At 40.2% G+C, this 14,228-nt stretch overlaps 1 protein-coding gene across 1 annotated transcript in view; it reads left to right on the top strand.

Annotated features, from left to right (window-relative positions):
* The window catches only part of specc1la (sperm antigen with calponin homology and coiled-coil domains 1-like a), a 31,036-nt gene that overhangs the window by 8,409 nt on the left and 8,399 nt on the right, over nt 1–14,228 (top strand). The window contains exons 3-12 of the mRNA XM_016459225.1: nt 532–694; nt 792–945; nt 1,064–1,395; nt 2,405–3,703; nt 3,788–3,995; nt 5,218–5,291; nt 5,683–5,858; nt 6,893–7,056; nt 7,157–7,290; nt 12,872–12,962. Of these exons, the coding sequence (XP_016314711.1) occupies nt 569–694; nt 792–945; nt 1,064–1,395; nt 2,405–3,703; nt 3,788–3,995; nt 5,218–5,291; nt 5,683–5,858; nt 6,893–7,056; nt 7,157–7,290; nt 12,872–12,962 (2,758 nt within the window). The 5' untranslated portion in view covers nt 532–568. The remainder of the gene's footprint in view (nt 1–531; nt 695–791; nt 946–1,063; nt 1,396–2,404; nt 3,704–3,787; nt 3,996–5,217; nt 5,292–5,682; nt 5,859–6,892; nt 7,057–7,156; nt 7,291–12,871; nt 12,963–14,228) is intronic.

Here is a 14,228-nt window from a genome sequence, read left to right as displayed (position 1 = left end):
CAAAAACTTAAAATAATTTTTTTATGTAGTGCTTTTTTTTATTGTAGTAGACTTGTTAGCAAATGTTTTTTTATTTTTTTTATTTTCAATGTAAAAATAGCAAGTTTTTCATTTAAAACCTAATTTAATTTCCTAGGGTAATATAATTTCAAATCAGATCAGAAGAGATCATTCACGCAAAAAGATTACTGACAATGACGCACAGTTGAGAGGGTACTCTTTGAGATATCATATCTTGTTTTGCCTTTTTAAATGTTGGTTATTATTTCTGGCAAAATTGATTTGGCTGACATAAGTTTTTCAAATGTTAGTAATATTTTAAAACTACTGCTTCACTGCATCTTATTCATATGCCAAAATATTTTCAGGAAATTTCAGCCTTTTATTTCTATCTCTTTTTTTTTTTGTTATGATTTCAGTATGGCTACTCGTTTTTTGGCATTTTGTTCATTTAGTTCAACTCAGTCACAGTGAATCTATAAATTATAATGTAAATGTGTAATGTATTATTCTTTTTTTATCTCTGCACAGACTAAGGGGTAGATGTATCACCCGGAGCGAGCGCAGTATGAAGAAAGCAGGCAGGCCAGTGGGGCATAAGGCAAGTGGTGGAGGTAAATGTGACTCAGTGACAACTGGAACCTCTGCTGGCAAAAGCACTGTTAAGAGCCCTACCACAGCTCCGCTCTCCAAGGTAACATCACCCTCTTGCACAGATTAACAACTTAAACTAATATTTAAGTCACGGTTATTGTATCTTTTTTGTTGATTTGTTAATCTTTGATTAACAGGTCAAAAGCAATGATGATCTTCTAGCTGCTATGGCTGGGAGCAGTGCAGGGACAAACAGCAGTGTTGCCAAGGGCAAGAAATCAACCTCTACTCACTCAACATCCTGCGGAACAAACACTAATAACCCTGACACAAAGACCAAGACCACCTCAGGTATTTAAATGTTTTGTTTAATTTAGCCAATAACCAAATAACTATTTAGTCATTGTTTAGACTACTTTTCTACTGTTTTGTTTATTTGTTCTCGTATTTGACATTATTTCTTCACAAGGCCCATCTGGCAAACGGACTTCATCCACGGCCTCCAAGGAGTCAAACTCCTCACGTGATCGTTTGCGAAACTCCAGAAACTCCAGCAGTAAGAAGCAGTCATCCACTGGTGCTTCTGATCGAGCCCAGCCCAGGCATTCCCGTGGACTGGCCCAAACCTCAGACTCAGAGAGCCGCATGTGCAAATCAAAGTCTGACGGACAGCTAAGTGATAAAGTGGCCCTGGAGGCCAAAGTGAAAAATCTGTTAGGTCTGGCCAAGAGCAAAGACGTGGAAATCCTGCAGCTACGGGGTGAGCTGAGGGACATGAGGGTTCAGCTGGGACTGCCTGAGGTTAGATCAACTTCACATTATAATATTTCTGCTTGATCATTTTGATATGTCCTGCTTAATTCTGTTTTTGGTTCTGACTATGAATGAACAAATGAACAAAACAAGACAAGAATTCTTGAATTTCTTATCACATTAAATTCAGACTGCAGTCTCACAACCCAAGTAAAATATCATTTATTTTCATAATGTTCAGTGACACTGTAGATTCAGCAGCAAAACAATTCACAAATTAAAAACTAATTCAGCCTATATTCAGTTCTAATGTAATTGAAAAAATAGTTTTTCATCTACATAAACTACCAAAACACATTGCACAATCAAAGTAAAAAATGTTGTTTTCGGTAATCCAATGCATGCTTTGTTTCCTATAGCAATTTCATAGATATGGTCACTTAGGGAATCCAGTTTCCTCCTCAGAGAAAAAAAATAAAGGTAATTGTTCGTTAAAGTTTAAAATAAAGGATGCAAGTCCCACTGTGAGATAAAAAGTCCTACTATGAAATGTAAAGCCATAGTTACCTTTTTATTTTGTTAATTTTTTGTTACTCTCAGGTAGAAATGGGCTCCATAGTGGCTCGAATAAAGGATATCTCTATGGTTTTTACAAAGACAGCATAATTTGGTCAGCCATATAATCATACTTGGGGAAATTAGGGAAATAATGTGGTTAGTGAGTTTAAGTATTTATGTTGTGATACAAGCACCACTGAATAGTGTTGGTGAATCTAATGTGGCATAACTGATAGCTTAGATCAGGGCTGTCCAAACTCGGTCCTGGAGGGCCGGTGTCCTGAAGAGTTTAGCTCCAACCCCAATTAAACACACCTGAACCAGCTAATCAAGCTCTTACTAGGCATACTAGAAACTTAAAGGCAGGTGTGTTGAAGCAAGTTGGAGCTAAACTCTGCAGGACACCGGCCCTCCAGGACCGAGTTTGGGCAGCTCTGGCTTAGATGAAAACTACTACTTAAGATTAAAAGCCCTCACCATGATCTTATGTTACTACTAGGAAGATGAGGAGGATGAGAGGCCACCTGAGAGGGAGGCGGCTGCAGTGATTACAGCTGCAGATGTGGAGTCAACATTGCTGCTCCTGCAGGAGCAGAACCAGGCCATCCGTGGAGAGCTCAACCTGCTTAAGAATGAAAACCGCATGCTAAAGGACCGCCTCAATGCTCTGGGCTTTTCCCTGGAGCAAAGACTGGACGGGGCTGAGAAAACCTTTGGCTTTCCCTCCACCAGTTCTGAACTTTCCTCCTCTGGAGGTGGTGGAGGTCGTGGGGACTGTGCTACTGTGGCCTCCTCTGTGGAGGGATCAGCACCAGGCTCCATGGAGGACCTCCTTACGGGAGGCCAGCGAAGTGGCTCAACGGACAACCTGGACAGCGAGTCCAGTGAGGTCTACCAAGCGGTGACCTCCAGTGACGACGCTTTGGACGCTCCCTCAGGCTGCGGCTCCTCGTCATCCTCTGAGTCTGAAGGTGGCTCTCCGGCATGTCGCAATTCCTCTCGTAAGGGGAGCAGTGGAAACACCAGTGAGGTGTCAGTGGCGTGCCTTACAGAGCGCATCCACCAGATGGAGGAGAACCAACACAGCACGGCTGAGGAGCTCCAAGCGACTCTACAGGAACTGGCTGACCTGCAACAGATCACGCAGGAGCTAAATGGTGAAAATGAACGCCTGGGAGAGGAAAAGGTCCTGCTTATGGACTCCCTCTGCCAACAGAGTGATAAACTGGAGCACTGTGGCCGTCAGATCGAGTACTTCCGCTCACTTCTGGATGAGCACGGTGTGGCCTACTCGGTGGACGAAGACATCAAGAGTGGCCGATACCTGGAGCTGGAGCAACGCTACGTGGATCTCGCGGAAAATGCTCGCTTTGAGCGTGAGCAGCTGTTAGGTGTGCAGCAACATCTGAGCAATACTCTAAAGATGGCTGAGCAGGATAATGCTGAGGCTCAGAGTGTGATCGCAGCACTGAAAGAACGCAACCATCACATGGAGCGACTTCTAGAGGTGGAAAGGCAAGAGCGGGCTGGCATGGCAGCAGTTCTGGAGGAGTGTAAAGCTGCGGTCAACAATGACCAGGCTGAGCTGAGCCGCTGTCGGGCGTTACTTGAGCAGGAGAGGCAAAAGGTTGCTGAGCTTTACTCCATCCACAATGCCGGAGATAAGAGTGACATCCACCAGCTCTTGGAGGGGGTTAGGCTGGACAAGGAAGAAGCTGAAGCCAAAGCTGCCAAACTACAGGACAATTTGGGCCATGCTCGCAATGAGGTGGCATGTCTGCAGGACACTCTCAACAAGGTGAGCCTAAGCACTGGTTCAGTTGCTTTAAGAACCATTAGGAGCCTGTTTGACAACTCCTTGTTTCCTCTTTTTGTGGTACAGCTGGATGCTGAGTACAGGGACTTCCAGAGCGAGGTGCAGAAAGAGTTAGCCGAGCAGAAGAGGGCTCTAGAGAAGCAACGAGAGGACCTGCAGGAGAAAGAGACGGAGATCGGAGACATGAAGGAGACCATCTTTGAGCTAGAGGATGAAGTGGAGCAGCACCGAGCTGTCAAACTTCACGACAACCTCATCATCAGCGACCTAGAGAGTGAGTTTGATTTGTGCATCCTGATTTTGAATTTTCACAGTCTGCACAAATGTTTCATGCTTTTTTTAATGATACACTTGTAGGGATAATTCACCCAAAAATGAAAATTCTATCATTAATTACTCACCCTCATATCGTTCCAAACCTGTAAGAGCGCTGTTCATCTTCGGAACACAAATTAAGAAATTTTTTGATGAAATCCGAGAGCTCTCTGACCCTGCATAGACCGCAACGCAATTTAAACTTTCAGGGCCCAGAAAGGTAGTAAGGACATCATTAAAACAGTCCATGTGACATCAGTGGTTCAACCTTAATTTTATGAAGCTACGAGAATACTTTTTGTGTGCAAAGAAAACAAAAATAACGACTTTATTCAACACTTTCACCTTTTAATCCAGGGATGCCCAATCCTGTTTCTGAAGATCTGCTTTCCTGCGGAGTTCAGTAATACACGTTTGTAATTATCAAGTGTTTCTGAAGATGAAGATTAGCTTGTATTTAATTTGGTTGGAGCTAAACTTTGCAGAAAGGTAGATCTCCAGAAACCAGATTGGGAACCCCTGAACTAAACAAATGTATCTTATGCTGAACTGTTGAATGTAGTCTTGCAGTATGAAAACTGATCCACTTACACAGCAAGAGACTGTCTAAATCACACATAAAGCAATCAACCAAATTATTTTGTTTTTACATGCTGAAATACTTCTACCTTTTTAAAGATGATTTTGTTTCCCTGCGGAGTGATTAAAAACCTGTGCATCCTGCCTCCAGGAAGCTGCCTTGCAGTCAGGCATTCTTTTGTGCAAGATGCATAAGATAATGTGAATCTAGTTGTGGGAGCTTCGGGTACATGCTATGTTCAACACTAGGAGAGCCTCTAGTAATTGGTGTGTCTTTCTCATATCACCACATGGTGGCGTCAGTAGTTTAAGTACGTGGTTTACTTATTGTGTTAGTAGTGTGAAGCAGCAGTGATAGAATAATGTTTTTTTAACATCACTTGACAGATCACAGATATCATTGGAGAGAAAATTCATTTTATTTACTTGTAAACTCTTATCATTTGTCGTGGCATTTAGAATGAGGTTAAAAATGCATTATGTTTTTATTACGTAATTAATGTTGCTAGTGCTACAGTGCATTTCTTTCATTATTCCCCCATGTGAACCCTGTATGCCCTCATTTCACATGCTCACTCGCTCTCTTTCCGGTTTCCTGGCAGATTCGATGAAAAAGCTTCAGGATCAGAAGCATGACATGGAAAGAGAGATAAAGATACTGCACCGCAAACTCAGGGTGAGCGAGGGCAGGGGCAGCAGTGCATGCAGTCATCTGAGGACCCGGCTTTCACAGATAGGCATCGTTTGAAAGGATGTCTTCAGATTTTAAGTATAATGCTAGGATAAAACCACAGCAAAAAACGTAATTTCTTATTAAAGGATTCACTTTGATTCACTTTGTCGACACCACTTTTTATGTTTATTAATTAATATTTGTCTTAACCCAGTAATGTCCAGATCTTTGTCCGTATGGTTGTCAAGTTGTTTTCCAGTTTTTAAAACATCTCATCCCAGTGGTAGATAATTCAGTACGTTTACGTGCCTGTGGTCTTAAATGTGTTAATGCATGTCTTTAATTATTCTTACTAAATCTGCACCTCTGTGCTTGTGCATTTATGTATGTTCAGGAAGAGTCGGCAGAGTGGCGTCAGTTCCAGGCAGATCTGCAGACTGCTGTGGTCATTGCTAATGACATCAAGTCAGAAGCTCAAGAGGAGATCGGTGACCTACGCCGCCGCCTGCAAGAAGCCCAAGAAAAGAACGAGAAGCTGAGCAAAGAACTAGATGAAGTTAAAAACCGCAAGTAAGTGTTAAAAGCCAGTGCATAGTGTTTTGCTGCCAGCCTGTGAAATGCTCAGTGACAAGCGAAACTTGAACTGTTGTTTTTGGTGGTGAAGTCGCTTGTTTTTAACTTCCTTTCTCAAACTCTGTTATAACAAAAATTATTAGTGCATTATCTTAGAAGACAGCATATTTTACATCTTACTGTTTGGGCTAGCCTTGGTGGTTTATTTTTACAGGAATTATCTGAGAGCACATTTGTTTTAATTAAAGGGGTAGTTCACTCAAAACTGAAAATTCTGTCATTAATTACTCAGCCTCATGTCGTTCTAAACTCGTAAAACCTTTGTTCATCTTCGGAACACAAATTAAGATTTTTTTGACCCTCTCATAGACAGCAAGGATCCTAACACGATCAAGGTCCAGAAACGTAGTAAAGACATTGTTAAAATAATCCATGTGACATCCGTGGTTCAACCGTAATTTTACAAAGCTACAAGAATACTTTTTGTGCGCAAAGAAAACAAAAATAACGACTTTATTCAACAATTCATCTCCGCCGCATCACCCTATAGCGCCATTTTGGAGAGTATCACATACGTAAACAATGTATGTACGCGGATAAATTTTTTTGTTGAATTGTTGAATAAAGTTGTTATTTTTGTTTTCTTTGTGCACAAAAAGTATTCTTGTAGCTTCGTAAAATTACGGTTGAACCACTGATGTCACATTATTTTGACAATGTCCTTACTACGTTTCTGGACCTTGATCGTGTTAGGATCCGTGCTGTCTATGGGAGGATCAGAGAGCTCTCTGAATTCATCAAAAATATCTTAATTTGTGTTCCGAAGATGAACGAAGGTCTTACAGGTTTGGAACGACATGAGGATGAGCAATTAATGACAGAATTTTCATTTTTGGGCGAACTATCCCCTTTAATTATATTAATGTAGCGGATGAGAGTCACGTAATCATTTAAATTTAATAAAGAGTTTCCTGTCTATGATTAGACAGAGTATCCATGTTGAAAATGTGTGACTCTGTACTGTCTCAAAGGCAAGATGAGGAGCGTGGACGTGTATTTAACTACATGAACGCTGTTGAGAGGGACCTGGCTGCGCTGAGGCAGGGCATGGGACTGAGTCGACGCCCCTCTACATCCTCCGAGCCGTCACCCACCGTTAAAACCCTTATCAAAAGCTTTGACAGTGCTTCACAGGGTACCTTGCCATTTGCTGGTTTTATTTCCATTTCATGTGTATGGGGCATCTTTAACCGTCTAAAAAGGTTGATTTAATCTGTTTTTTTGGATGTTCTCAGGTCCTGGAGCTAATGCTACTGCAGCCGCAGCCGCCGCCGCTGCAAGCACAACCACGAGCGCCCCCTTACCTCGCACACCTCTCAGTCCCAGCCCTATGAAGACCCCGCCTGCTGCTGCTGTCTCACCCATACAGGTATCTCAGAGTCACACAATAACACATAGCATTAGAGTTGGGTATCGTTTGAATTTGATCAATTCCGATTCTTTTCGATTCCCAGTTTCGATTCCAATGTGATTAAATAATGATATCAAACATTTATCCTGTGTCTCTTTTTTGCAAACCATTTAGTTGCAGCTGAATACCATGAACAAAAATCAACAGGCTACATAAAAACTGGACTCTTTAAGAGCAGCTACAAGAATACTTTTTGTGCGCAAAGAAAACAAAAATAACGACTTTATTCAACAATTCATCTCCGCCGCATCACCCTATAGCGCCATTTTGGAGAGTATCACATACGTAAACAATGTATGTACGCGGATAAATTTTTTTGTTGAATTGTTGAATAAAGTTGTTATTTTTGTTTTCTTTGTGCACAAAAAGTATTCTTGTAGCTTCGTAAAATTACGGTTGAACCACTGATGTCACATTATTTTGACAATGTCCTTACTACGTTTCTGGACCTTGATCGTGTTAGGATCCGTGCTGTCTATGGGAGGATCAGAGAGCTCTCTGAATTCATCAAAAATATCTTAATTTGTGTTCCGAAGATGAACGAAGGTCTTACAGGTTTGGAACGACATGAGGATGAGCAATTAATGACAGAATTTTCATTTTTGGGCGAACTATCCCCTTTAATTATATTAATGTAGCGGATGAGAGTCACGTAATCATTTAAATTTAATAAAGAGTTTCCTGTCTATGATTAGACAGAGTATCCATGTTGAAAATGTGTGACTCTGTACTGTCTCAAAGGCAAGATGAGGAGCGTGGACGTGTATTTAACTACATGAACGCTGTTGAGAGGGACCTGGCTGCGCTGAGGCAGGGCATGGGACTGAGTCGACGCCCCTCTACATCCTCCGAGCCGTCACCCACCGTTAAAACCCTTATCAAAAGCTTTGACAGTGCTTCACAGGGTACCTTGCCATTTGCTGGTTTTATTTCCATTTCATGTGTATGGGGCATCTTTAACCGTCTAAAAAGGTTGATTTAATCTGTTTTTTTGGATGTTCTCAGGTCCTGGAGCTAATGCTACTGCAGCCGCAGCCGCCGCCGCTGCAAGCACAACCACGAGCGCCCCCTTACCTCGCACACCTCTCAGTCCCAGCCCTATGAAGACCCCGCCTGCTGCTGCTGTCTCACCCATACAGGTATCTCAGAGTCACACAATAACACATAGCATTAGAGTTGGGTATCGTTTGAATTTGATCAATTCCGATTCTTTTCGATTCCCAGTTTCGATTCCAATGTGATTAAATAATGATATCAAACATTTATCCTGTGTCTCTTTTTTGCAAACCATTTAGTTGCAGCTGAATACCATGAACAAAAATCAACAGGCTACATAAAAACTGGACTCTTTAAGAGCTGATTGTGAGCAAAATAGAACGGCATGATTCTGGATAAATTGAGTTTTTTTTTTGTCTTTTTTTTCCCCAATGGAAGTTGTGGTTCTCTCGTGATTCTGAAGAAAAAACATTAGACAACTAAACAAAATCACATGTAATTTATGAATGAATGATTCAATAACTCACTCAAGATGTACTTGTTTCATTACTGGATGAATCCGCGTTATTGAACGAATCTCTTGTATGATTCAAAGACAAATACATTTTAACACCCCCTTTTTGCCACCTACTGGCGTAACAATGTAATCGCTAAATCTTCATTTGAAGAGTCAAATTACTTTCAAAAGATTTACTCTATTTTAATTGCTAAAGTACACATCAGAGTTTATATCTGAACTATAAACTTTTATCCCAGTACTTCTGTGATTTGAATGTTTGTAACAGAAATAATGATGCTGTGTGGCTGAAAAGACTGTGAAGCTGTTTCATTCATGATAGACAGCTGCTCTCTTTATGTCAGCGGCAGCGCGATCGCAGATTTGAATGTTCAAATCACACTGGTGTGATCGTACTCTGCATGGACGAACCACGTGATCACAACATTGATCTCACACGTCAAAGGTTGAGGAATGAAACAGACGAATCATTATAATTTAGGAATAGAATCACATTGGTGTTTGAATCGTGTTTGCGATCTTTAACGATCTATTAAATTAAAGTGCTTTGTCATGTTGGTGGTGCTACCTCTCTTGCAACATGTTTAGCTTTCACAGATATTATACTTAGCTTTTTTGGCTTCTGATCGCAAATGTAGCCAAACTTTGGAGCGCTTAGATTAGCGAGCAAGGTCCTGGCAGATCGCTAGGTCGGGTCCTCACTAGGGCTGGTCTGAATACCATTTTTTGAGCTTCGAAGCTTCGGTTGTAATCAACGCGCGCCTCACGCGGGCAGGGCTTATATGCTCCGAGAACGGACACTGCACTAGTGATACAAAACACACAGGTCTGTTAAGAGCAATACTTTTAATATAGACAAATTATTATTAGGCTGGGCTACTGTACGTTTTTTTATGACTGCCGTATTCGCAAGTATTTTCCAAGCAAATTAAGTGCACGTTTTTATCATGTGTAAAATTACTGATTAACATGGCGGATAAAAGCAGCTCGCTTTTTTACACCGACAATATACCATAGGTGTACTACTTACAGAACTTTTACAGATTTTTCAAACTTGATGTGCTGTTGTGGTAGGCCAGTTTCAAATCGCATATTTGGCACACTGCCTTTGTCTTGTCCTCACTCAATTTAAAGTGCTCCCACACAGCTGAGGTCTTCGGCATTTTTATCTTCTCTTCCAGATGAACTGAATCATGACGTTCACTCATGGCCGATTCATATTCAAGCGCGAATGAGAAACCGTTTTGCGGGGGATGCCAGGTGTTAGAAAAAAAAAAATATATTCGAATCTCAAAATTGAAAATCGAATGCCAACCCACCGAACGAATATTCGAATATCGAATATTCTGGTCCAACCCTAGTCCTCACATATGAAGAAAAAAAAAGCGCATAGGAATCGATAGGCAGAATCGAAAAAATCGAAAAAAGTATCCGATTCCTGACCTTAAGTGTCCAATTCTGGAATTGGAATCGATTTCCGATTCCCAACCCTACATAACATACTTCCACAGTGCTGCAGAGTGACTTATTCTCACTGTGAAGGTCAAGCAGTGGCATTCTGGCTCTTTTCCTGCTTTTTGAACCTCGGAAGCCTCTGAGATAGCAGCACTTCCTCCTCCTGTGGGCCTCTTGACATTTCTCACAGCATATGCTCATTCATGAGAACTACAGAATTTCCGTTGTGAGATGGTTTGGTTTCCTTTTACGTTTTATTTCTAGTGCAGTTATAACTTCTGATACTGTCTGGATGTGAAACTGAATTTTTGGTTTCCATTCATGCAAGATCCGGTCTTATGTTCCTCAGTTCCAAACCAAAAATGTTGCACATCTAGCTCAACAAAAGAGCTGTTCTTGCACATTAGCCAGTAAGCTTAAAGGGATAGTTCACCCAAAAATTAAAATTCTGTCATTAATTGCTCACCCTCATGTCGTTCCAAACCTGTAAGACCTTCGTTCATCTTCGGAACTCAAATTAAGATATTTTTGATGAAATGTGAGCGCTCTAAGACCCTGCATAGACAGCAACGCAACTGTAATGTTCTCAGGTCCAGAAACGTAGTAAGGACATCGGTAAAACAGTCCATGTGACATCAGTGGCTCAACTTCAGTTTTGCGAAGCTACGAGAATACTTTTTGAGCGCAAAGAAAACAAAAATAACAATTTATTCAACAATTCTTCTCCCCCGAGTTACGTCTTCCACCATTTTAGAGTATCACAACACATACGCACGCTTTCCCCTAAGCATAAACAATGCTGATTACGCAGATTACATTCATGTGCGCGCTTTTTCCCCCGAACGTAAACAACGCTGATTATGTAGATTATGCTCTTGGGTACTCTCCAAAATGGCAGAAGACGTAACTCCGGGAAGAAGAATTGTTAAAGGTGACATATCATGAAAATCTGACATTTCCAGGTTTTAAGTGCTATAATCAGGTCCCCGGTGCATCTATCAACCAAGGAAACGTGAAAAAGATTAACCCAGTAACTTTGTTTTGGGAAGCCTTTTTTCTGCAAGCGAAAAAACACTTTGCGCTCAAAAAGTATTCTCGTAGCTTCGCAAAACTGAAATTGAGCCACTGATGTCACATAGACTGTTTTACCGATGTCCTTACAACGTCTCTGGACCTGGGAATATTACAGTTGCGTTGCTGTCTATGCAGGGTCTGAGAGCTCTCACATTTCATCAAAAATATCTTCATTTGTGTTCTGAAGATGAACGAAGGTCTTACGGGTTAAGAACGACATGAGGGTGAGTAATTAATGACAGAATTTTAATTTTGGGGTGAACTAACCCTATAAACTTAGCTGAAGGCTAGCTGAAAATATAGGGAAATGTTCATTTTTCTAGCTCATCACAAGAGCTTTCTTAACTACTTAACCTCATGCCATGCTAGTAGGCTAAGCTGTGAGCTTGCAAACTGAAAAACGCTCGTCAAAAACAGTTATTGCTATGCCAAGCTATTAAGCTAAGCTGTTAGCATGTTGACCAAAGACTAACTGAAGCTAGGAAAAGCTAAAGGGAAATGTTTAATTTTTTTGTGACTTTTTTTTCTAGCTCATCAAAAGCTCAGCTAGTAGGCTAAGGTTAACTTGTTAACTGGGGACTAAATGAAAACACAAATAAGGGAAATATTTCATTTGCTGTTACAAATTTTTCTAGCTTTCTTAATTTAGTGCTATGCTAATCTAATAGGCTGAGATGTTAGCTTGCTAACTGAAGGGTAAATGAAAACACAAAGAATGATACATTTTTTGACCATTAGTAATATAATGTGGTATGTAATTTAAAAGTAGGATTCTGATCTTCAGGTACTACAGCTCATATTGGAAATCAGGCACAGTTTATTTATCAACAAGAATACCAACAATACCAACTTCATTTCTCACCTCAGTGTAACACATGATGGGTGCAAACGTTTTTTGAAATTGACTGCGTATATCAAAGTGACATCCTTAGAAATGTTCAGCACTGAGGATATATAAGAGTGTGATTGTCAGGGCATTACTGAAGTAAGGAGAGGGGAGGTAAGGACAGCAGACAAAGAGGAAATAGATCTAAAGTCATATCCTCCTGAGAGGCTAGCTGCAGTCTGTAGCTGCTTTTGATTGATGTAGAAATCGAGTAGCATTCTAGGGGAAAAGAGCAATGGGATTTAACGGAAGCTGACCACAATCCAGCCATGAATGTGTAACCTGTTGAGGAGAAGTCATGAAGGGAAAGAGACCTTTTACAATGATCAGGTGCTAAGTCTTATTACAGCTTCTTCTTAATTTTTCAAGTGCAGAAAAGCGCATGTGGAGCTCTTAAATGAAATGGAGATATGAATCTATCTCCGCAGTACAGTAGATTATATGAGATTTCTCTTCTTATGACTTTCTTTCATAATCCTGTCTCACCTGAAGTGACTCTGATGTCGTTATTCAGTCACAGTTATCTTTGTTTCAGATCAGACCAGTTGATGAAAAAATATGTAAGCTGATATATTAAGATGATTTAAATACTGTTTGTTAATCACCTACAGAGACACTCCATCACTGGCTCTATGGCTGCTGCGAAGCCCCTCTCCTCCCTTACAGACAAAAGACCCAGTTACACAGACATCAGTATGCCAGGTAATAAACACCACAACATTTCTACTTAAGTCTTTCAAATGATTGCTATTTGTAGTTCTATCAGTTTTTTCAATACACTGATGGTTTTGTTGCATTTTTTATTTATTGATTTGATTTAATGATTCAGGTCATACCAGCTTTTCCTTTCAGAAAATGCCTGTCAGGTTGTTGTAACATCTAATTTAAAATACATTTTTGATGAAAGGGTTAATCAGAATATTTATTGTGTTTGTTTCTAATATGTTTTATAAAAACTTATAAGCAGTATAGCTATAAGAGTTGTAGCAATAACTTACCGACCATTTATTTGGATGTAACTTTGTAAGTCTTGTTGAATAAATTATAATAATTACACATCTAATAATTATATATAATTAATAAATTATGCCTAGGACCAACCTTCCAATATTTCATATCTGTCATGCTATTATTAAAAACTTGATCAGTCAAGGAAGTTGTAAAATCGGGATTTCTAGTCCAGGAAAAGTGATGGAAATTGATCAAATCTTAATGTCATTTCAAAGTTTGTGGGATATCATGTAAAAATAATAAATTCTATTTATTTATAATAATTTTTTTTTCTATTTATACTCGGCTCTTAAATATTTCATCCATTCAAAATGATTCTTTGTGAGTGCAATGTCTATAAATTATATATAAAATAAAATGTTCTATGTCTATAAAATTTTCACAACAAACTGGAAATGTGTTAGTCAAAAGGTGTGGCGCTCTTGTTGTGCCACTCCACCCTGACCTGGTATATGAACAAATTACTGCTTTTTAGTTCTTTTTTTTTTATAACCCGTTGCAAAAACAAAAACGCATAATGTGAATCATAGCACTCAGATTTTCCAGAAGTTTCAATGGGGTGGACGTTGTGGGATTTGGATCTAGGAGGTAGTTTCTTAGTAAAAGACAGCTGCTTTCCCGACACCAGAAGTTTATGACCCCGCAAAAGCAACACTGAACTCATGGTGACCTCAGATGTGATAACTCGTGCGAAAATACACCAAGTATGAACAAATACTCGGGTTTCAGTGCCCCCTCCCCACTCATTTTCACCATTATTATGCTGGAAATGGAGGCAGTGCGTGTTTGTGAACGTGCGAGAGAGGGCATAGAGCCCTCTTGTCATGCTTGTTTTTACGTTCGGCTGCTTATTGGAAACTCTTATCAACCTTTGTGGAAATGACATTGTTTTGATTGGCGGGATGGCTTTCTTGCGGGGGTGATCGTTTGCCCTGTCTAACCCTTGACTGCTATTGA

The sequence above is a fragment of the Sinocyclocheilus anshuiensis genome, unplaced genomic scaffold (genome assembly GCF_001515605.1).
Source record: "Sinocyclocheilus anshuiensis isolate Anshui unplaced genomic scaffold, SAMN03320099.WGS_v1.1 scaffold1132, whole genome shotgun sequence".
In the NCBI taxonomy this organism is placed as follows: Eukaryota; Metazoa; Chordata; class Actinopteri; order Cypriniformes; family Cyprinidae; genus Sinocyclocheilus; species Sinocyclocheilus anshuiensis.
Note: the sequence above shows the minus strand (reverse complement) of the source record. Positions and strands in the feature narration are given on the sequence as shown.